The sequence below is a fragment of the Tauraco erythrolophus genome, chromosome 27 (assembly GCF_009769465.1).
Source record: "Tauraco erythrolophus isolate bTauEry1 chromosome 27, bTauEry1.pri, whole genome shotgun sequence".
Classification (NCBI taxonomy): Eukaryota; Metazoa; Chordata; class Aves; order Musophagiformes; family Musophagidae; genus Tauraco; species Tauraco erythrolophus.
In genome coordinates, this window is record NC_141491.1 from 2,561,957 (window position 1) to 2,585,218 (window position 23,262).

A 23,262-nucleotide genomic window follows, 5' to 3' on the forward strand; every position below is an offset into this window, starting at 1 on the left:
ATTTTATTTTCTCTCTGCCAATGGGTGGGAGTCTGATGGCGAGGGAGTCATGGGACGGAAGTGGGAGAGCGCTGCCTTCTTGGCGCTTCACCTTCTGCTCCCAATGCCTGATCCAAAGGAAAATAACTCGGAGCTCAAGCTGGTATGAAAAGCGGGGTTTTTTTGTAGATACCTCAGGACTGAGACTGCTCATCTGGAGGCCAAGGCAGCGTGCCTTAGCAACAGAACCTGAGCTTGGACGGGCAGTTTCCTGGGGACTGGAGTGTGCCATGGGCTGCTTTGATGGGCTCCAGTGGGATTAAGGCTCCTGTGGTGCGTGCAGCCTCCTGTCTGCGCCGCTGCAGCATGCCCAGCATCACCCGTCCCTCCTGCTCTGTCCGGGAGTGCAAAGGCATTGTGCCTGGGCCAGCAGCGTGCTGGGACTGGGAGAGCCATGGAAACGGTCCGGGAACCAAGCACTTGGCCGAACCCTGTGGCCTTCTGCAGGAAATGTGTTGTGGAGGGTGTTTCTTGAATGAAGAGGGCTGGTGCCACTGTGTTCCCTGCGGAGGGCACGGGTGGGTGGTGGTGCCCTTCTCCGGGAAGGAATATTTTTATGTGCAAGTTCCTTGGCATGGGAAGCAGCTCTGCTCCCGGGGAACGTCGGCACCAGTGTGAGACTGTGCCAGGGAGCCCCGGCTCTCTCCTCCCGCACCTTCACTCAGCTTTGCCTGGTAATATTACCACTTTTGTGGGATTTTTTTCACTTTTTTTTTTTTAATTATTTTTAAAATTTAAAAAACCACTTCAGTGTTCTGCAGCTTACTCACGACGTGGCCCCTCTCTCCACGTGAGACCCTCCTGCTGTGCAGCCCGGCTCCTCCCGCGGGCCGCCGCGCAGAGGCTCCCGCCTTCGCCGTGTCCCGCCGCGCCTCGCACGGGGCACCGCGGGCTCCCGGCGGCGGGGCCGGGCCGGGCCGCGGGCACATGGCTGCGGGCGGGCGCTAAGGCCCCGCGGACTACGCTCCCCAGCGGGCTTTGCGAGTGGTGGGCGGGCAACGCCGTCCCATTGGTCAGCGGCGCCCCCGTTCCGCGCCGGGATTGGCCGCCGCGCGCGAGCGCCCCGAGCCCCTGAGGGCCCGTGGGCGGAAGTGTGGGGTACGGAGGCCGCGGCGGAGGGACTGGCTCTCCGCCTCCCGCCATGTAACGCGCCGCCGCCGCCGCTCCCGCCGCGCCCCCGCGCCGCTGCCCTTCGCTGCTCGCCCGGCTCCTCCCGCCCGGGATGGCGGCCCGGCGCCCGGCCCGCCGCGGGGGCGCCCGGCCATGAAGGGCGGCGGGGGAGCCGCTCCCAGCACCTGCCCGCCGCGAGGGGACCGCGACGCCCGGGGACCGGCGGGGCTCCTCCTCGGTGAGCGGGGGCGGCCCGGCCCGCTCGGGCACGGCGGGGCGGCTTCCGGGCCCGGAGCGAACGGGCTCCGTTGTGCGCGGGGGCGGGGACGCGGCGGGGGTGGCCCGGGGCGGGGGCCGGTACCGGTACCGGGGGGGAGGGGGCTGGGGGCATCTCCGGGCACGCCGCCTTCTCGGGGGCTTGTCGGGGCGGAGGGGCCGGGATGGAGCGGCGGGATCGCGCCGTGTTGGTGCGGGGGGGGTCGGTCGGTCTCCGTGCGGGGGTTCGCCGGTGTCGGGAACCGGGAAACGAAAGCGGCGGCTCTGACGGGCGGCAGCCCGGCCCGGGGCTCCGATCCGCCGGGCGCCCCGGGGCCGCTGCCCCGCGCTGGGGATGCTTCTGGCGGAGCGGCGTCCGGCCCCGCGGCCCCGGGGCTGTCGGTGTGCGGGGCCGGGCGGGCGGGCGGTGCTCGGGGGGGGTCTGAGCGCGGGCCGGGGTGTTTTCCTTCGGCCGGTGCTGCCGACGGGAGACCAGGCGGGAGGCTGCGATCGGGTCGTTGGGTGGTTTTTTTTTTCCTTCCCGACTCTGCCAGTATTTTTTAAATTTTTCAAATAATTCTTGTGTCCTCGTCTCTTTGTGAGGCGGGTGGTGCCTGCCCGTTCCCACAGCAGTAAGCGAGTCGGTGGAGAAAGTGCAAATCCGCGCTGCTGCGCTTCATCGTGTGCGCTGTGTGCGTGCACACACACATCCCACGTTCCGTGTGTGGTCCCTTCCCAATCCTCACCTTATTTTCACAGAACTCCTCCTAATCCCGCTGTTCTGCCCCGGTGTGTGTGGGGAATCCCGAGTTCTGGCTTCAGAAGTAGCAGCTCCGGAGAAATTCCGGAATTCCTTTTAGGAGCGCACTGGTCGGGGGGTGCAGGGTCTGGTCAGGAGCGTTTCTTTATCCTCATCATACTGGGAACAACCCGATCCCTGCGCCAGGCACAGCCTGACAAAGCTGCGTGTTCCCGAGTTTTGTTGGGCTGTTTATTTTTAGGGTCGTAGCGCCTGTTTGTAGAGAAGAGTTGTTCCGTCGTCATAGCAACCAGGCCGAGTGTATCCTAAACATTATTAAAGGAAACCTTTTCCATCTTCAACGAGGCTTCCTTTTCGGAATAAAGTCGGGATCAACATAAAGCGTTTCACCTTTTGGTCGGGTTTACTCCACAGCCATGTGGAGACCTGACCTCTCACTCCTCCAGGATGCTTTTACTTTCAGCAGCGGGCGGTGCCTTTGGAAGGGATTTAATCTGCTGTTGGTAAACATTCCCCCAGCCCCGTGTGGTGGCAGATAAGGAAGAAGCAACATAATCTTCTTAGAGAGGAGCTTCCACGGAAAGAAGTGTTTTTATGGCTTGCTCAGAAACAGTCACATCAGTGTCTGAAACCAACCAAGTCACTGATCAAAGTAATTCCGCTTTGGAAGTTTGCTATTCTATTTGTCCTATTCCCATGTTCTCTTTGGTCTCTTATCCTATAAAGGAGAAGTAGAAGAGGGAGACTCTTCACCACGTACAGAAAAGCAGGGAAATCCCAGAATCACAGAATGTCAGGGGTTGGAAGGGACCTCAAAGGATCATCTAGTCTAGTCCCTACCTAGATCAGATCGCACAAGAACGTGTCCAGGCGGGTTTGGAACATCTCCAGAGAAGGAGACTCCACAACCTCTCTGGGCAGCCTGTTCCAGTGTTCTGTTAGCCTTACTGGGAAAAAGTTCTTCCTCATGTTTAAGTGGAACCTCCTATGTTCCAGCTTATATCCATTTCCCCTTGTCCTATCGTTGGATGCCACTGAGAAGAGCCTGGCTCCATCCTCATGACAGTCACCCTTTACATACTTATAAACATTAATGAGGTCCCCCCTCAGTCTCCTCTTCTCCAAGCTAAAGAGACCCAGCTCCCTCGGCCTTTCTTCATAAGGGAGATGCTCCACTCCACTCCAGATGGGGACTGCTGTCCATAAAACCAGCCGCGCTGGGATGTCAGTCACCCATGGCCAGGGACGGAGGACGAGAACGATGGTAGCAGCCAGATGAAGTACAGGGAATGTGCTTTGAAGTTCCCTTGTTGGCCGTGTTCAAACAGGTTAAATGCTTTCAAGTGGCAGGGTGTGCTGGTCAAAACCATCTTAGATACCAAAGTGGGCACCGTTGTCTCTGTGTCAAGATTCAGAAAAACCCAAAAAGCTGTTTGGCTCATCTGCTTCTACCAACTCGAGTCTCCAGCCATAAGTAGGACGGGAATCCTGGTGGCATTGTCCTGCCTCACGCCTGTTTCTGTTGCTCGTTTGCTCGTTCAGAAAGGTGGAGAAGGCTGGAGTAAGAAAAGGAAATACTTGTCTCCAGATAGGAGTTAAAAAGCTGAAACAATTTGCTCCTAAACCCTAAAATATTTGCTAACACCTTAGTTTTGTATGAAGTAACTCGATTTTTGAGCCAAGAACCCAACATTTATTGCAACGTTTGTTTTAAGTAAATACAACTGTAAAACTTGGAGTGGGATTAGGCAATGAAAACTCTGGAGCAGCTCTTATCATGAGGACATCCTCCAGCGTTTCCTTCCAAGGGGCTTCCTGCCTCGATAACCACGGCTTCTCCTTCAGGACAAGCTGGTTTTCCTGACGGGTTTGGAAACAGTGGTGCAGGGAATGCCAGAGCCAAGGGGAAGACGAGAATTTATTGGAGTCTGGGGTGTTTTTATTTCTTATTCTTGCCTGATTTTAGTATTTAATAGAGAAGGTATGATTTGATTATTACTTGAAAAGCTTCCAGGGTTTGGAATTCTTTAAGGGAGGCATTGCAGATGTAGAAGTCTGCATCTCTAGTTGAATTCTGTGTAACTTGTAACTTTATTTTACACATACAACAGGCTTTTAACTGGTAATCCACCTGTCTTTGGGGAGTAAGCTAACAAAACCAGTGATAGTGACGGTAGTTAAAGTACTTTTACAATGCTCTGTGCCTTCTGGAAAAGGACTAAAGACTCTGACACGCTTCCCACCACCTTAGAGTAGGTCAGTAGTTGGTTACTAACACCCAGAAGAGGCTGGTTTTTGCAGAGTAGTTTTCATACGTGTTGGGCAGCAGGCTCTTTCTAATATGAACCAAAATTAATAAAAATCCTAAAAGTACTAGTTCAGGTGAATCGAGTCCCAGGAGCTTGAAAATATTTTATGAAAGGTTTATTAGTAATGGGATGTTTAAAGTGCTGTGCTGATGAAATTGTTGCTTGGTTGTGTGTTGATAACCACTTAATTAGAAGCTTCATCAGCAACATTACACCGCTTTGTCCCTTTGCTAAAATAAAAGGAATAGGGCAGCGATTTAGTTAGTTGCCTGCACAGAGCCACTGGAAAACCGGCTCTAACGTGGAAGTTAGCCCTGTTTTGAGCAAGCAGTTGGGCCTGTGACCTCCAAAAATCTCCTTCAACCAAAGTTTGTCTGTTGTTTATTTTCCTGGAGCGACTATCAAGGCCTCGTGTCCACGGGAATATTGCACAACGTAGCAGGAGTTATTGTCTACAGATTCCTTCTGTTCACACACCGTGGCCATCTTAAACTGTGGAGAAACCCCGGGAATAGTTTTGCACAGTGAGGTCCGCGCGTGTGCAGGGTGCTCGTGTGTTGTGCGCGCAGTGAGTCCGGCTCTCCTGGGATTGTGTGGAGACTTAATTTGCTGAACGTCTGACTTACACCATTAAGTGTGACATCCCCAAGACCATCTCTGAGTTCCTGTTGCTGCCTTTTTTGTTTCTTTTTAATGAAGTATTGTGATCTGAGAAGAGGTTTCTGTGTCACCCCACGCGTTCACCTCTGCTCTGTGCTGCTTCCAGAGTCATCTGTTGAGATGTCACTGCTGTGTAAGTACCTGGACAGCTGTAACCATGGCATTTAAACACGTGGCAGCGATGATTTCGTCCTCACTCTGCAATGTCTGTGTGACATCCTTCCTCTCCTTCACACCACCCTTTGTTTCTGTGTGGGCTCTGACAAGGCTGTGGACCCGACTGCTTTATTCAGTCCATCTGCAGAAGTCATCAGGCTGCAGATGCTCCTAAGAGGCTGTTGGAACAAATTGAGGTGAAAGATTACTTGAGCTGTTCTCGGTGTTGAGTCAAAGCACAGGAAATCTGCCAGAAGACCTTGAAGATGAGGGTTAGAGCAGCCTCCCCCTCTCCCTGCTCCTGCCTCTGCTGCCTTCTCCAGCTCGCTGGCTGCTGCCTTGCCGGGGCATCACGAGGTGTCCCTCTCTTTTCTGAGCACGGAGGGATGAACACTTGAGTTTGTTTTGCAGTAGTAAGTGTAGCTGCTGGCCACGGGAGAGTTGAGCCATACGCCACTTCCTGAAGGGTTCCTCCTGTCTGCTGTGCCACCCAGTGATTGCACACTCTCCTTCCAGAGAAGACGCAGAGCCTGGAGGCTCCGTAATCAAACGGATCGCGTGGAGCGTGTTGTGGCACAGGAGAAGTCACCGGAAAAGATACGTATCTCGTGTCCTGGCTTTTTTGTAAACTCAAGGCTTTGTGAAGCCAAGGCCTCAAAAGCTGCAGCAGCCTCAGAGGGAGCTGCAGCAACATGAGAAAGCCCAAGTTTGCGGCGCTTGTGTTTAGAGTACTGCAGCCAAATTCTGTCAGCTACTCAGTATACTTCAAGGGTCATCTGTAGGCGTCAGAGAAGATCTCAAGACAATAATAGTGCTCTATTTTAGCATACTCATTACAAAGTATAACTGCCCTCTGCCTCTAGCAACTATTTTTTCCTCGTACTCAGATGGTGCAGAAGTGGAAAGGCCGTCGTCGTAAGCAGCAGTATTCAGTATTGCCTCTCCACCTAATTCTCTCGTTGTCTTTACAAATGAGACCTTTTTCTTTCTCTGTGGACTCCAGTAAGGAAAAGAACCTTCAGCAAAAAGACGGTTTGCAGTAGTGTGCTTGTAATTATTGGTGTATTCATCTTGAAGAAAAAGCAATCAGACTGCTGGGCTTTTTGTGCTGACGGGGAGCTGTGCTAGGAGATTGGTGCCTTTTTGTGAAAGGAGACGTGGTTTTGGAAGAAGGTGAAATGCAGTTTGCAGACCGTGTGAGAATGACATCTCACCATTGTTAGCGTAGAGTAGCAGTGGGACAGTGGGTTCCTATCCTCATCCTCATTTCTCTGACTAATGGGCCTGTAGCATCTCTGAAGAGCGTTGGGTTTTGCTGTGTGGCTGAGAGGATCTTCTGAATTCCTGCTGGTGTCAGTGCAGGAGGGGGACGCTTTTGAGTAGTGGCCCAGAGAATGGCTGTGGTGTGGACAGGAGCCTCTGCAGCAGCTGGTCCCTCCATGCCAGGGCAGCTGAAGGTGTTCTGCAAAATGAGGAGCCTCAACCTCTGCTCAGTGCCTGTGGTTTCAAGGTAAAGGCTCATGAAAGGCGTCAGCTGCCTTCTGCCCCAGGTGCTGAAGAAGGAAGAACCTTTAGAACACGTTAGTTGGTTCTTCTTAAACAAAGAGAAGTGCTTGTCTCGTCTGTGCTGGTTTTAATTTTACATCTTGTGTGATGTTTTTTTTTTTTATTCTGCTTTTTTCTGAAGAAGCAACAGTTCTTTGATGTATTCTTATGCTGTATCAAAGCAACTTTAATAAAAAAGTTAAATTAGATGTCTTGGTTCATAATACAACGTTGTCTCCCATATACATACTGTCCTTTCCCAGTTCCAGTTTATGCCTGGATTCTGAAGGGGCAAGATCCACCTGTGATCCCTTTGCTTTGACCGATTTGGAGGGTTATTTTCTGGCCTTCCCTTTGTCTGTATATAATATTCTGAAAAACTCCATACTCCCAGTTCCGTTGAGGTATTGCTCCATTGTTTCCTGTAGATGTGCACAATAGATATTTAATAAGGAGGAACATTCATTCTCTCATGTGCAATATAACCTGTCCCTTAATCCAGAGTGCTCTCTGCTCCTGTTCTGTGATAGCCAAGGAGTAAGTAAAACTTCTCCACCCTGTTGTTAATGTGTCTCACACCAGACTTTTTGAAGCAGACGGTGCTGAGGGTACGCGGTGTATCCTCCAAATGATGGATGGAACCACCACAACCCTAAAGCCTGTAAATGCCAGAAACATCAGTAGTGACTTGATCAATCTAAAGCTCCAGTACAGTCCATAACTCTGCCCTGGGAGAAGGATTCTTCCAGCTGGAAAGCTGCAGTATTTGGGATTTAGGCAGCGTGAACTCTTTTCTATTTTGGTAAACGCTCCTCAGAACAACTCATAGCTCATCACTGGAAAAGGTGATTATTATTTCTTTTTAAATCCTGTATCTTCCATCATTTCAGGCGCTCCATGCGTACTCCGGATCGTGGAGCTTTGTGCTGTCAGAGTGCCAAGTTGTGCATCTCCAACTCAACTCAAAACCAGCTGTGACCTGGGCAGTGATGCTTAGCTGCCGTAGAGGCTGGTGGGCTTTGAGATAATCGCAAGGTGCTTCTTACTGAAGGGAAGCAGCCTGGTGAAATAAAGGCATTTAGATTCTGGGATGAAATCTGCATGGATTTTTAGGAGGAGAAAAAAAAAGCCTTTGCTGCTCTGAAATTCTGCTGCTAATTTCTATGTGATTGCCTCCCGTCGCATCAGTCAGCGCTGTTTGGCGCAGTGCTGCTTATGGCTTTGGAAAGTGCTGTAGATAAATGTGGCGTGGGAATAATCACTCCACTCCATTTTCCTGCTCTTTCTCCGTTAACACATATCACTGGCATCGACAGCTCTGCAGAATGGTAGAATCAAGTCCTCATGTCTACACAGCACCCCGTGCCTGCGCATCATCCTGACGGGATAACGAGGCTCCACGATGCGCCTCCTCTGCCTCACCAGTCGGCAGATGGGAAATGTCACTGGTGGAGTCGGAGGAGTCGTCCTGGGAGAGCTTGAATGTGGTCGCCTGGGTCGGGTTCAGCTGGCGTGCCACGGTGCAGCGTGGGGAGAGTCCCAGAGCACAGAGTTCAGCAGCTGATATTTTCTTGGAGTACCAAGCAATTAATTTGGGCAAGCGTGGAGTTGTATGCATGCAGTAATTAACAAGGAAAGCACCTTAGGCCAGCATAACAAGGTGGTGTGGGTGTCCTTCATTTTGAGATTGTTCCTGGTAATTGCAGCAATTTAACTCGCTTGATCAATGTAACATCCCTGTGTAGTCATGCAAGCGTGCCATTGGGCAGGGATTTTTAAAAATAGGTTAAATGCAATGGGCTCTGCCCAAAAAAGTACCTGCCCTAGGCACCTTATTTAAATAAGAATGTGTAGTCCTGTGTAAACTGTCAGCAGTAATCCTTTTACAGGGCTGAATAAATGCTGAAGCTCTGACATGTAGACTCTTCAGTTCCTTATATAGGGCTGGGTAAGTGCTGGGCAGTAATGAGATTGGAATAAAAGGCTTTGGTAATGAGGATGAACTGGCAGTCCCGACTGAATCTTAAACTCATCCCAGCATATACATGGACTTCAGACAATCCGGGCTTGAGTCCTGCTTGCTGAAGTTGGACTTGATGCCTCTGTTTTGGAGCTTCTGCTCCAAAAAATCTCCAGCCCAGCTTGGGCTGCAGATTCACCCAGCTGGAAACCCCTGTACTCTTTAGGTTGCCTTTAGTGTGGTTTAACTGTGTGGGAGAGTAAAAATATCTAGCAGTTATGCATATCGAAACGTTTTTAGTGTAATTCATTGTGATGGTTCGTACTCCAGAGTGGTTGGGTTTGTTTTTATTTCATTGGAAGACGTTTAAGCTGCATTAATAGAAACTGTTCTCTTCTGGAATAAGAGAATCTGTACGGGATACTAAATTAATGTTATTTTATCTGCTTTAATTCACAGTGTATCTTATACTTCCCTTGTGCAGACAGGATTATTAGTGTTCTGCCTAAAACTATCTGTGCAAGTACTGTTTTACGTGGTCAGATATGGTCAAGGAAAAATGTCATCTCTACTCCCTTGTCTGTCCTTGATGAATTTATACATGGACAACCTCAGAGCAAGAAAACCGTGCTGGAAGTGGATGAATCAACTGGCAGATACTAGTCCTAGAAAGTCTCAGCCTAAATGACTAATGTGGATAAGACATGGCAGGAATCAAAAGAAAAGCAAAGGCAGCATTTGAAATCACTTTATTTACTTTCATGTTCACTCTCGCAGAAAAGACAGGGATGATATCTAGAAAAGAAAGGAAATTTTCTTGACAGAGAGAATATTGGGGGATGATTGAGAGGGCTGCTTGCAAAGAGGCAGTAGAAATGTGAACTGAAGGAAAATTGAGCTGTTCTGTACCGACATCTTCATGTAGCTTAAGCAGTTACTTGATCTTGTTTTCTTAAAGATACCGAGGTTGGAGGTGGGTGCAGGTAAGGAAAGGAGGTGGAGAGTGGGTGGTTTGATTTTCACCTGGGTGCACCTGAGCTGTTTCTCATAAAGCAATACAAGTCAGAGTGGGTGAACATGGAACAACTTAGAAAATTTTTTTTTGGGTAATGACTCATTGCAACTTACCCAAAGTGACCTGATTTAGTTAAATGAGGCTAAATATAACCCATGTGAAAAGTACTGACATGTGGGAGGAGACGACAGCACTTGGCTCTCAGCCTCTCTGTTCTGCAGGGAACATCTTTCACGACTGGTGACTAATAATTTTTACTCTTGCTGGCTTTGGAAATAACATCTCTGCTCCATTACCCCCTTCTAGGGAGACGAAGAAAATGTGCTGTTCCTAATCTGTTGCCTCTTATCTGCCTCTCTGAATTTCAGCTTACTGCTATGGACAGTGCTATCACCCTGTGGCAGTTCCTCCTCCAGCTCCTCCAGGAGCCTCAGAACAAGAACATCATCTGTTGGACCTCCAACGACGGGGAGTTCAAACTGCTGCAGGCAGAGGAGGTGGCCAGACTCTGGGGAATCCGCAAGAACAAGCCCAGTATGAACTATGATAAACTCAGCCGTGCTCTCAGATACTATTACGTGAAGGTAACAAAGTCCGTAAATCCACCTCAAATCCTTATCCATCCTACCAGCTTCTGCCTTAATGAGCTTTGTTTCCTTTTTCATTCTCTTCAGGGGGGATAGGTGTCACTTCTGCCTCTCAGACTTAAGTAAGGTGTGCTAGTTTATATTTAGAGGTTTTTTTTTCTTTTGTTTATCATTGTGTTGCGTGTCCTCAGCAGTGGTTCTAGATAGCTTTGCGCAAAACGTTACCTTTGATTTACGTCCTTGTTAATACGAATCTGTCTTTGAGTACTAATCTCCTTTCCAAAAACACGCACCCTTGCAAGGGTTAAAATCCTCAATGCTCCAGTTTAAGCAACAGAATGATTGAGATGGTGAATATTGCACCACCTTGAGACCTTTCCTGCAATTGTCTCTACAAAGGGACTGTCAAAATAACGATTTCTAGTGAAGCAGCCCAAAGTGGTTTTCTTTTTCTCCTTGTGTTCAGAATTGCACCTCTGATGCGGTCAGCAGATTAGTCCAGCAGAGTGAGATGCTTCTCTTGTTTAGCTGATGTCTTCTCCCAACTTGCAAGAGCCTTTCATTAGTGCACAGGTAGTGTCAAAAAGCCAAACTGGAACCACAGTCTCACCTGTGTTTCAATAAGCCATTTATCCCACAGCTGCTATTGTGTGGGTGTGCAAGATAAAAATAAAACAGTTTCTGAGCAACCTATCAGTTCATAGCAGGTGGTGTGTCGCTCGGAGTTTGTTATTGGGCAGCACAAATCTGACTTTGTACTGAGAGGTCGCAGTGATGATAATTGTACGATAAATAAGGATCTTCTTTGGTCCAAATTGTGTAGGAGCAAAACAAGTTTGACAGATGCTGTTTCGTGGTATTGAAATAGCTGATTAGCCTACATTCTGCTGACTAGCTCAGCTACTTATTTTCTTTTATTATCATCTTATTAAGAATAAAGGTGGTTTGATTTGAAGTATTAGCTCTCAATTCTGCAAACCTGTAAGCTTTAATTCTGCAGGTTATCCTGTTAGATTACAATTACTGTACTCAGTCAGTGGTCTTTGATGGGGATAATGGGTATTTTTTTTTTTGTTTCTTAGCTGATCTTTTAAAACATGTTAAACAGAATTGCTTGGTCATTTTAAGGCTGTTGTTGATGTATTTAATGTCAGGTCAAGCTCACCTGTTCTAGTGTTTCGTCTGCGAGCTCTGGAAGTGATACTTTGGGAGCATAACTGAATTGCAAGAATGCAGTGTGTTTTTTAAAAAAAAAAAATTTGATGAAAGATTACAGACTAGCTAATTGCTCAGTCTATTTTAGGCAGTGTTTGTAGGAAGAAAATTAATCTGAAGAAGACCTAAATATATATCTATATATCTTCTTACCCACAGAATATCATTAAAAAAGTGAATGGTAAGAAGTTTGTGTACAAGTTCGTTTCTTATCCGGACATTTTAAATATGGATCCACTTGTCGTGGGCCGCATAGAAGGAGACCCTGAAATGACTGGTTTTGCAGAAGTTAGCAGTGCTCCAAAGGATGTGGAAAACTGTGGGAAGGAGAAGTCTCAGTCATGTGCTAAATCCTCCAGCCGCAATGACTATATCCACTCAGGCTTGTACTCCTCTTTTACTCTGAACTCCCTGAACTCTTCCAGCGTAAAACTCTTCAGGCCCATCAAGATTGAGAATCCAGCTGAGAAGCTGACAGAGAAGAAACCTGCTCAGGATCCCACACCCTCTGTCATCAAGTTTGTAACCATGCCCTCCAAAAAGCCTTCCTCTGTCCCCCTGGTCTCTACCACTTCAGCGGTCTCTGCCACTTCCACTGCTTCTGCCACTTCAACCGCATCCTCTCTTCCCATGGGATCAGAAGAAACTCTCCAGACCCTGGAGACGCTTGTTCTACCCAAGTTAACCGTCCCTGAAGCTCCAGCACCTTTGCCAAACTTAACCACCAGCTTCACCCCAACTCCACCCGTATCCTCAGTTTCTCCCACTCTGCAAGTTCCATCCACGCCCCCATCGCCACCCCTGAGCTCTAATCCTGACTTGGACATTGACACGGACATAGAGTCCGTGGCTTCTCAGCAACTGGAGCAAGCTCAGAGCCTTCAGCATCAATCCCCAGAGCCCAAAGAGCAGGATTCATCTGTGCTGGAGAAGGAATTTGCCAATCACCTCTCCAGATCTAAAAAACCCAAAGGGCTGGAGTTGGCTCCTACTCTCGTCATTACAGGCAGCGATCCAAGTCCACTGGGAATTCTGAGTCCTTCTCTCCCCACAGCTTCTCTTACTCCAGCACTTTTCTCGCAGGTAACCTAATTCTCTTCCTGTTGTTTTTTGGTGCGTTTTTTTTTTTCCCAGTAACAATAGTGGTTATGTTATATGTTAAAACAGTAAGGGAAGGCAAGTGGAAAATGAATAGTTGGTAGATTGTATTCGGAGTTCTGAAACTCAGGATGTCACTCCCATTTTTCTTGTAAAACAGAAACTTTATTCATAATTGGTATTAGCTTCCAGCCTGGAGTGTGCCAAGTGGTGTGTCAGCTGTACACGTCTGTACAGTGTTAGCGTGTGGAGGCAGAACCCAAACCAGCACCAGCAGGATCCTTTGTAAATCCTGCCAGGGTGATATATTGAATTATTTCAGAAACACTAAACCCTGCCCTCGTCCTTCAGGCTGATTCTGAAAATGCTTTAAAAGTAGAGAACCATGGAGGTGTCTCTCGGGCAGCTTTCTTTTGCTTGATTCAGTAGCCGTTTACTTAGGGCCAGAGTATTGTGACTTCAGGGCAGTAAGAACAGCTGCTTAATTTGGTTGTTCCATTGTGTGGGAAAGGAAAGCTTTCATGCCTCGTGGAAAATTTGGGAGAGAACTGAATCCAACTAGGCTGTTCAATTGTTCTGTATGTATATAATCTCTTTCCTGTAATAAATTTGAGTTAGAGTGAAACGACAGGGGAAACTGCTGATTGAAAACCGAAATGGCAGGAGACAGGAAAAAAATCAAGTGGAGTTGCTCTTTTAGCACCCTTCCAAGTGTTGGGCCGGTGAACCTGGAGCATCCAGAGTATTCAGAAGCTGGATGTAAACGTCTTTTGTTGTGGCTTACATTGTCAGTGACTCCCAGACCACGCCTGTGCCCGCTGTCTGCTCTTTTTAAATTCCTGGACTGAGTTTTCCGAAGTCCCTTGCAGGCGCTGTACGCCGGTTTGCGGGAGGAGGCAGTTTGCTGTAGGTTACAGCAGGATTTGGCAGCTGTTGGGAAAAGAGGGCCCACTGCTCGGCAGGGGGAGGGAGAGCCGGATGGCTGCTGCCGCTGCGGCGGGGTGAGAAGGGAGGAGAAGAGGGTGGGAGGGGGCGGAAGGAGGGAATGGGAGTTGCTGGGATTGGGACCCAGCCCTCTGCAGCTGTAGGAGCTAAGATGGCTGCGGCCGGATTCACGTGTGCTACGCGTTGCTCACGGTGCAGGTTTCACACAGCTGTCGAAACATGTTTTGCAGACTCCCATCTTGCTGACCCCAAGCCCCTTGCTCTCCAGTATCCACTTCTGGAGTACGCTGAGCCCAGTTGCTCCTCTCAGTCCTGCCCGGTTGCAAGGTGCTAACACGCTCTTTCAGGTAAGTTCCAGTGGTCGAGCCAGTCTCTTCCTGCTTTTCGTGCCTTCCTCGGAAGACTGCAGGGACAAGTTAGCCTAAATGTCTGATAGTGGTCTTCCTGTTTTCTCTCCCCTATGTTTAGCTTTTGAGAGTGTTTAATTTTAGTAGCTGTTTACCCACCTTTGATTAAGTATATTTGTAAATGTTGGTATTTCAGAAAAGTTTTAAATTCATAGCAGTCTGAGCTGTAGTTAGAGATAGAATTTTTTTTTTTACGTCTGTCCTTCCCATAAAACTTGCCTCCCTGTAACTTTACTGGTTGAGATTTTCCTGGAAATAGAATTTTACTACTCTATTGGTTGTTTTAATCGTTTGTTAACAGCCTCTTCTGTTGAAAGACACAAATTAAATCTCACCACTAGTAAGAAGGAAGATTGTGTGTGTGATCTCTGTGGCAATATGTAGTACAGTTCTTTATGTTCTCTGTATTCTGCAGTCTTCTGTGGTTTGGAAATTCTCAGCTTTGCTCTTTTTAATAAGTCATGGAATCATTTAGTTTGGAAAAGACCTTTAGTTAGGTTGGAAAAGACCTTTCAATATTGTTTAACTGATGCGTAAGAAAGAAAGTCCCCTATATTGAAAAAAAACCCAACGCCTTTGGTTGTAATTACTCACGCTCTTCCTTCACCTTCCGCTTTGGATTAGAATAACCACATCTGTTGCTTGAGTCTGCTTAGGCAAAGGGTAAAATTTAACTAGTTGTCTTTTGAGTTTATCTCTGGCATCTCCATGGAGATGAAGGAAGTAGCTTATATGTACTGTGAGGATATGGGATAAACAAGTAAGTCTGAAAATACACTGGACATTTTTCTCTATAAATAGCTGGTAATTAACTGAGAACAATTTAGCCCATGGTTTCCCAACAACCTGTATTAAAGTCACTTACTAGTTCAGGACATAGGCAGTGCTCAGTGCAGAGGTTACAGACTGGGTCCTGCTGGTGACACTGGTTGTAATAGCTGGATTGGTGCAGTCTGTGATACAGTGACATTGAAAAAGTGAATTACCTGGGGGGAAGCCAAGAAGATTCTTTGAAAGTTTGGGGGTTTTTTTTGTTGTTGCTGTGTTTTGATTTTTTTTTTCCTGGGGGAGCTTCTACATGCGTAGCTACGAGAGGAACAGTGAATTAAAATGGCCTCTTCCCTAATAATTTTTGTTTTGTCTCTTAGTTTCCATCAGTGCTGAACAGTCATGGCCCATTTACTCTGTCTGGACTGGACGGACCCTCTACCCCTGGCCCGTTTTCCCCTGACCTACAGAAGACATAGCACATGAACTCATGGAAAGGACACATTGGCAAGCAAGGGAAAGATATGACACTTATATTTAACCGTGTTTTTTAAATGAGCAGTTTGTAATTCCACAGAGATTATCAACAATCATAGTTTTTGCCATTCCCAGATAAAATGCCTTTTTTGCAAAATTCCCTTTTTTGAAGACCCAAGTTGGGAATGTATATGCAAACGCCTTAATAGGAGCTGAAGCTCCAGTCTCTTCTCTTCCCTCCTTGGCTTTGGAAGACTTTACTACGATTAAAGGGAGTTTTGGTTGTTGTTGCAGTAACTGAGTCTGCACTGATTGCAGTAACTGGTATCAGAGAAGTCTTTTCTCTGGGACTCTTGGAAAAACCCTCTGTTCTTCTGCTTCCCGTGCTTGGCAAGAAGAAAACCTAATCGTGATCGAAGCTGGCATTCCTGAATATGCTTGGGAAAGGGGTGCGTGCGTCAGCTTTGCCTTGGGGCCTGATAACTTCTGCAGCAACAAACAGCCCGCGTCTTTTCTGCTGTAAAAACATCTCGTCTTTTTGCAGGGAGAAATTTCCAAGGAACATTCAGTAATTGTGTTACTGAGATACAGACAATTTTTGAGTGGCGCCGCATGCCGACGGTCCAGCCCCTCGGAGAAGCGGTCTGGCTAGCCTCTGGATGCTTCCCTGCCCGCCCTCTGGGGAGGCGGCGAGGTCTGGAGACGCACGGTGGGATTAGTTCCTTTCAGTTCTCAGAAAGTTCGAATGCTCAAGTCCAAACATTTCTTGTGCCAGAGACCTGTTACAAAGCCTGTAATCTCACTGCTAGAAGATGAGCAGGATGGTGGATTTTACGTGAGGTTTGGAGGGTGTGTCTGCGTTTGGCGAAGTTGCTGCCTGATTCTGGAGTTTCAGACCCCAGCGGTGGGTGAGAACACTAACGTCTGAGCATTAACGTTACTGCTCTTTTCCCACAGTTGAAGTGGAGAAGCTCCTCTTCTACCAGCCCTTATCTCAAGTTTGCTTTAGATCGATTGCTTTTTTTATTGGAGAGAGCACTCAGACCCAAAATAAGTTAGGCTCAGCGTGTACAGCGAGCCGAGAGGGGTACCACGGCGTATCCACCTTATTGCAAATTTGCGCTCGCGTTGCTTTTCTCGGTGGCCGTGTGTGTATGGATTAACACAAGGCTCATTTCCAGAGCCATCTGAAACGCTGATGAAATTTGTAGTTACGTTTTTACACCTCAGGACGCCTTTTAAGAGAACTGAGGAATGCAAGAAGAGAGACTCTCCTCTCCCGGCCCCTCCGAGGCTGGATGTCTCGCTCTGCCGGTGCTGGATGGTTTGCCGCTTTAGGCACCTGATATCTGGCAGCAACTTCTGCTCACTACTGTGTACGTTGGGTTGGTGACGTGAGATAATCTTCTCCATAAAATACCCACTAGAAAACAGATGGAGGCCATCTCTTTCCTTTGGCATCCTCACTGGCTGTCTTCAGAGTTTTAATGAGCAGAGGAAGATGGTACCTTTACAGCAAGAGGAGCTGACAGTGTACGCTGTATATATTGCACCTGTCTTATGGATAAGTGGTGAACTCGAGCTTTCCAGAGTTTTCCTTTTGCCACTTTTTGCAGACTCTGAATTCCCTTTAAAGTGTGTGACAATACCCAAGGCTTAATTTACTGCAGTGACGTTACCTTTCTGTATCCTAGCATTGAAATATGTAAACCACTTAGTATGTTCTTGACATGACACCCGAGACAGGTGGGTGGAACGGAGTTGCTTTTTGGGCATTGTTCATCCAGAAAGTCCCCTGCCTGGTGGGAGGTGGGAGAAAAGAGTATGCCTTCTTTAGGTGGAGCTAGCAGGGAGTGAGCTCGTGCAGTGACCTGTCTTCCTGTTCGGTTATGTCGGAGGCATAATACTGCTTTGCATTTTAGACATCAGCAGATGCAGGATAAAGTTCCTGTGCCAGCAGCTCTTAAAACCACAATGTGCAATATTGACTTTTTTTTTTTTTAATGCAGAAATAAAGCTGCAGATCATAGTTAAGAGCAGGCACCTGGAATTTTCTGGTTTGCATGATGGCTTATGAGTCTGCTCTAGAAAATATATATAGCTATATATAAATAGCAGCACTTTTAATGGTTGTTTTAGGTTGGCCAATTTTATGCCCACCAAGTGTGTGGACTCGAGAGCAACATTGCAGCCTAGGATTAGAATTTAAAAGTTATTAACGAGCACTAAAGACTTGCAATTTAATTGCTTCCCTTTCCTTGTCCCCTATGGAGAAAAGCCAAGTTTATTTGTTTAAAAATTGTGTATGTGCACACATGCACTTAATTTTTTGTAAACTGTATCACTTTCAGCACAGGTATGCAAGAGAACCAAGCGCTAACGTAGCTTGTCAGTTGTGCTTGGCCTTGTTTTTCATGCTTTTCACCAAGTAGGTTCATAAGATTGCACTGCCGTAGCTGGGTGGTGAGATACACTTTCACCTTCAGGAGTACCTTCTTCAGAGAAAGTTAATATGAAAATGCAGCCTGTATGTGTTGGTTTCAATCTGGTAACATCCAGCTTCCTGACAGATGGCACTGAGATCATGATTGGTTTTGCTTCTTAAGCACCTGCCTAGGAAAATAGAAGTCCCATACAGGATTATAATCTCAGGAGGCAGTTGGAAAAGCAAGTTGAAAGGGAAGGGGAGGTGGGAGAGGAGAAGCTTACTCACCTTTTCTCCATTACAACTTTCAGGTCACTTAAGGTAATATTATCTTGTATATATGCTGCTTCATTAATTAAACACGTAATTACTAGACAAATATGTAACTGCCAGCTTCTTTGGATCACATTCCTGACGGAGCACAGCGTCGCTCTGACTTCTTGGAGCTTGGTTATGTGAATTGCTGGTAATTCCACTAGCTCACTTCAGGAGCAGTTTGCAGCTTGTTGCAACTTGTTCTTAACTTCTGTGTGAGGAAGGTGGGCGTTCATATAGGCTCTCTTTTAATTCTCATGCTAGCAGTCTGTAATATGGGTATAGTACCGTGTTGGTTTCCAAAAATAATGCACCATTGCAGATGCGTTTTTATTACGTTGCAATTCACGTTGCTGAAGCAGCCTCGGTATTGCTGAATGCTTGATAACCTTTGCAGTCGTGGTAGAATTAGACTGGATGAGCATGGAAGCTGAACATCTGTCTTGCTTCTGGAAATCTCTTTCACATGCCACTGCTGCTGTATAATAGTACTGCAGAGCTGAGAAGCTTGCACTGCTGTTGCAGGGTGTGCTGTCTGGCTTTTTGTGAGACCTTGAACTCTCAGGATGCCGCTAGCAGCACGTGCTGCTCGCAGAAACGATCAGTGGAAAGCAGAAATGTGTTAATAATACCCTGCAGTTACAGAACCGTGCTTGTTCTGTCTTACCTGTTTTCAGAGAATGTGATCCTAGTAATGAGGGTGATGGAGGAAAGAGTTGTTTTTTTTTTTCTTTACAGCAGCTTAAGTCTAGGTCCTTGTTTTCCGAAATCGGTCTTCAGCAGTGACAGCTGAGTGTAATTCCTATGCACTGTCTTTGGCACAATCAAGTTGCATTTTGCAATAGGTCAGGAAGTGATAAAATTCCTTGGTTTTGAGAATTCATTGTTTTAACTTAGAGCATCCTAAGACTTCAGTATCCATGCAATCTTTGATGTAGTGGAGCATGCATTGTAATATGAAAGGCTTTGGCTGTTCAGTAGTTTGTTTGGGATAATTTCTCCCTCTGATACGTTTTCAAACCTCAGATATCTGGCAAATAGATTCCTCTTGGTTTTTATAGTGTTTGTTTTAACCACAGTGAAAGCTGCTTTTGTGCACATCTTCCGTCACGTACCTTTTCCAAGTGCAGCGCGACGCATTAATGTCAGATTCCCTCCTGACTTCAGCTTTCCTGTGCGAACTTCTGCAGGTTGAGATGGGATGGACGAGCCAGCCTGGCGCCCTGCTGCAGTTCTCGGGGGAGCACAGGCACAGGGTTCTGGTCCACTTCTGTAGCATTTTTCTAGTGCTGAGGTCGGAACTTGCAGTTCTGACAGTCTGCTGGCTACCCATGGTTTATCCCTATAGCTTTTAGTTACCTGTTGCTACTGTTTTATAGCGGTTTTGTATGTACTCGTGTTTTACTATACAGTTTAACTTCTTCCATTTTTAATGCATATTTGTTTACAAGACACATCTCAGTGTTGTATCAAGAGGCTATCTTGGTATTGTCAGCTATGAAAATAAACTACATCAGTAGTTGAGGAACATTGTCAAAGTTGACAGGTATTTTAAAACTTGACGTTTGAGTTTTGGGTGTCCATAGCAATTTTGTTCTGTTTCGTTCCTTTCGTTCTCCCGTGTAAGAAGTATCCATACCTCCTGGCCTCTGAGCTCATGGGTATGGATAGTTTATTTTGTCTTAATAATCATGGAGCATGCTATTGCAAACAAACAGCCCGAGCCCCACAGGATCTTACGCTCAGCAGATAAGTCGAAAATCCATTAGGATTGCAATCGTGTTGCTTCGAATCCATTCAGGATGTAGTATGTCTTGCCGAAAGAGGAATTTTTATCGTTTGATGTGCATTTGATTAAACAGTAATTGGCAATGGCTGCTGTTAGTCTGAACATATTAGCAGATGTGCTCACTGTGGAAGCCTTTGGCTGTTGCCATCAAGTCGAGTGGTGGTTAATATGTGACGTGCCAACGTTGATCTGCTGGAATCAGAGGCTGTCAGAGGAACATTAAATAAAACGCGGTGACGTTGTTTTACACAGTCCTTCAGGGCTGTGACTGCAGAAGGCTTTGTCTTGGATCCACGTTTGTGGAGCTTCAGCCCTTCGTAAAAGCTGAGTCTGGACAGAGAAGAGTTTTTGAAAATAGAGCCGAATCTTTCCTCCGTAGCCTGCTTTTAGTAATCAGGGTATGACAGAGGAGCTACAAAGCTGCAGGAATGGCAGTGCTGCCATATTTCTGCTCTCTGTGTTTATCATCAACAGACCTTCTGTTGAAATTTCCTGACTGTCTTGGTGCCATCTAAAGCAGAAAGGTTAAGCTTCGGTTTTGGGGGTCTAGTGGATCTTGGACTGGGGAATATTATTCTTGCCTTTGTACAAAGAACAAACGAAAATAAGGGAGAATATGTTCACTGCGGATCGGTGATTCTTTTTGGAGGATGCAGCTTTGCTGACCGTAGCCATGCAAAAAAAACGTGACCTGCAAGGTAAGAAAGCTGGGCAGGGCTCAGAGTTTCTTCTCGAACGTGTGTGTTAATGTGTTTCCCTTTCAGGATAGCAAGGCGTCCGCTTCAGATAAATTATTCTGCAAAAAACAAGTAGAACTGACTAGAATTTATTGTTGTTTACCCCTTCCCAAAGAATGTAGTAGAAGACTTTGACTGTGGAGCTGTTCCAGACAGCTGATAAAAAGCATACTTGGAGAGCTGAAAACTTGGGTTGAGATGCATCTTTCAGCTGAGACTGGGGTAGCTCTGCTGGTGTGAACACACGTGTGTACACGTGCTCACGGCCTGGGAGGACGTGTTCACTACGGTCTGGCTTCCAGATTTGCATCAATAACGTACCGTGTACACTCAAAGCAAGTACTGCACTATGCAGTTGCCACTTTTAAATGTTTTGCACACTCTGGTGAGGTTTTTTGGGGGCTTTTTTTTTTTTTTTTAAAGACTCAAGTCAGTTATACCACAGTGTGGACTAATTAGTTGCCAAAGGTTATTTTAAAATGCATCTTTGACATTGTTGTATGCCACATCTTCTAAAAAAAAGTGTCTTAAATGTATCTTTGAATAGTTTTATGTTCATGGAACGAAAGTTTGGACTTCTTTTTTACTTAAAACACTTGCTTCTCCGTTGAGACCATGCGTTGCAGAAGGCTTCATCTCAGAGCAGGGTTTTTGGCAGGGGCTGTAACAGGATAGTTATTAATTAATTAATTTCCATTAACCTTTGGAAAACAGGGGTCTTTTAATGGAGACACTGCCTGAGCAGCGCAGTAAGGAAAGGGGGGGAGCGGCTGGAAGGCGTTGTGCTCGGAGCATATTTCAGTCCGTGAGCAGTACACGCAGCAGTGCTGTGCTAAAAACTGGAAGCTGTTGGGTTTTCTATTTTTTTTCTTTTTTTGTTCGGGGTTTTTGTTTGGTTTGCTGGGTTTTTTTGAACACAGAAGGCTTTGAGGATGGCCTCTGCATGGTGTCCCCTAGTGCGTGCTGTGTGCTGGGGGGGGGGGGGGGGGGGGTACAATACCTGGGTTTTGCTCTAGGCTCCTTGAGATGTGTTGTGTTTTTTTTTGGCTAGCATGTCTTAAATCTTCAGGCTTTGAAACTGCTTTATAGAATTGTTGTTGACTTTTTGTTCTGCTGTTGTTCAGTTGCACAGAGTTTTATATATATGATGTACTAGTTTTAACGTTAATTCTCTGTGAACAGGGTTGAGATTATTCATTGTAGTTAAAAAAACAAAAGTTGTATTCTAAAACTCCCTTTAAAAATCTTGTTTGTGTTCTGTTGCAGTGTACCAGATGGCCTTATGTACGTCACAGTGTTTGTGATAAGTACAGTAGCACATTTAATGCTTATCTATCTCCACCCCCCCCCCCCCCCCCCCCCCCCCCCCTTCTGTTTTTATAGCTGAGAAGTATATTCTTATAATAGAGATGAATAAATGGGGAAAATCCAGCCATGTGCATGGTGAGGGTAGAGGTTTTCTCCTCTAATGTATATTAGGACAGCTGGAATTAATCTGGGTCTGAAGTGACTCTGAATAAGGATCGTTAACCAGCATGAGAGTTTGTCTTGGGAATTCTGAGAATCTTTGGGCGAGCTGATGGCAGATGTGCATCGGAACAGATCCGCTGGCTTCGCTGCAGCGGCTCTGACTCGCACCGGCGGAGAAGCTGGTCTTTGCAGCTTTTGTCTGTGGCTCAGATCAGTTTAGGTTAAATTTTAGAGAACTTAAGCAACCTAATCAATCAGCTGTGGTAACGTGTGACAGTTGTTGTTCTATTTTTAAAGTGCACATCTGTTTTGGAAAGTGACTTTCTGATGCCTGTAGTGTTTACTCCTCAATTGAATTTTTAGGTTAACGTGGGTCCTTTGCAAACCAGCAAGATGATGTCAGCAGTGTTTTTTATGCTACAGCAGCTCTGACATCTCTGCTTGGGGCAGACATTCGTGTCAGTTAACTTACTCTTTAACTCTGGAATGGATTCCATTTGACTTTCCTGTAATTTTAGTAGAACCACCAGTGGTAAAAATGACATTGAAAGCAGCAGAGAGGACGTTTTCCGTTACTCTTTCCAGAACAGAATTGCATTTTTATCTCTGTCTCTCTCTTTCTCTCCACTATATATAGTACCAAGTCAAGGACAACGCAAGTTATGTTGTAGTGAGTGTCTGAACTTCCTACACTGGAGACTTTTTCTAGACATGGTCTTTCAGAGACACCTGTAATCTTATACCGCTTTGGTGCTCTCGTTGCAGTTGGGTAAACTTGCCTGGGAGAGAATAGCTTCTCAGTCTAACTTTTTTTTGAAAATAATACCTTATACTAAGAGTATCTTAATGCCATTGTGTTTTAAAAGAAATGCTGGTATGTAATGCAAGTACATAAATAGCCAAAGTTTTCAGTAATTGTTCAGTGTTACTAAATTTGCTTTTATTTAACCTTCCAAGATAACATATATTAGGAAGACCTTCAGCGTGTTGATATCATAACAAAAAAAGTCTGATCAACTTGATTACAGCAGATATGCAGTTATTTGAACACATTTCAGGTTTGACTATGATTTGGAGGCAAAGTTCTAAGATGCAAAACTTACTTTGGAGGAAGTGCACTGTAATGACACTTCAAAGTAACAAACGCTGCTTTTACGGAGTGGCGTATTGGCAGTTGTTATTCCAACTTAATGAAGGTCTTTCCTGAGAAATCAGGTGAC

At 46.3% G+C, this 23,262-nt stretch overlaps 1 protein-coding gene across 2 annotated transcripts; it reads left to right on the plus strand.

Annotated features, from left to right (window-relative positions):
• The first annotated feature begins 1,348 nt into the window (after positions 1-1,348).
• On the plus strand, positions 1,349-21,358 carry ELK4 (ETS transcription factor ELK4). Of its 2 annotated transcripts, XR_015222890.1 has the most exons (6): positions 1,349-1,387; positions 10,178-10,393; positions 11,771-12,694; positions 13,885-14,001; positions 15,210-15,755; positions 15,851-21,358. XR_015222890.1 is itself a non-coding variant. In XM_086627267.1 (5 exons), exons 2-5 carry the CDS (start codon positions 10,187-10,189, stop codon positions 15,306-15,308), a joined length of 1,347 nt encoding a protein of 448 aa, XP_086483393.1. In that variant the 5' UTR covers positions 1,349-1,387; positions 10,178-10,186; the 3' UTR covers positions 15,309-21,358. The 2 variants fall into 2 exon arrangements, 1 of the variants encoding a protein (XP_086483393.1); XM_086627267.1 differs by having other exon boundaries at positions 15,210-21,358.
• The last annotated feature ends 1,904 nt before the right edge of the window (positions 21,359-23,262 follow it).

Bases quoted from the DNA above. Each gene is read 5' to 3' on its own strand.
- ELK4 (XM_086627267.1), top strand. From the start codon at position 10,187: ATGGACAGTGCTATCACCCTGTGGCAGTTCCTCCTCCAGCTCCTCCAG. The intron at 10,394-11,770 runs GTAACAAAGTCC...TCTTACCCACAG, and splicing joins TCAGATACTATTACGTGAAG to AATATCATTAAAAAAGTGAA. The intron at 14,002-15,209 runs GTAAGTTCCAGT...TTTGTCTCTTAG, and splicing joins GTGCTAACACGCTCTTTCAG to TTTCCATCAGTGCTGAACAG.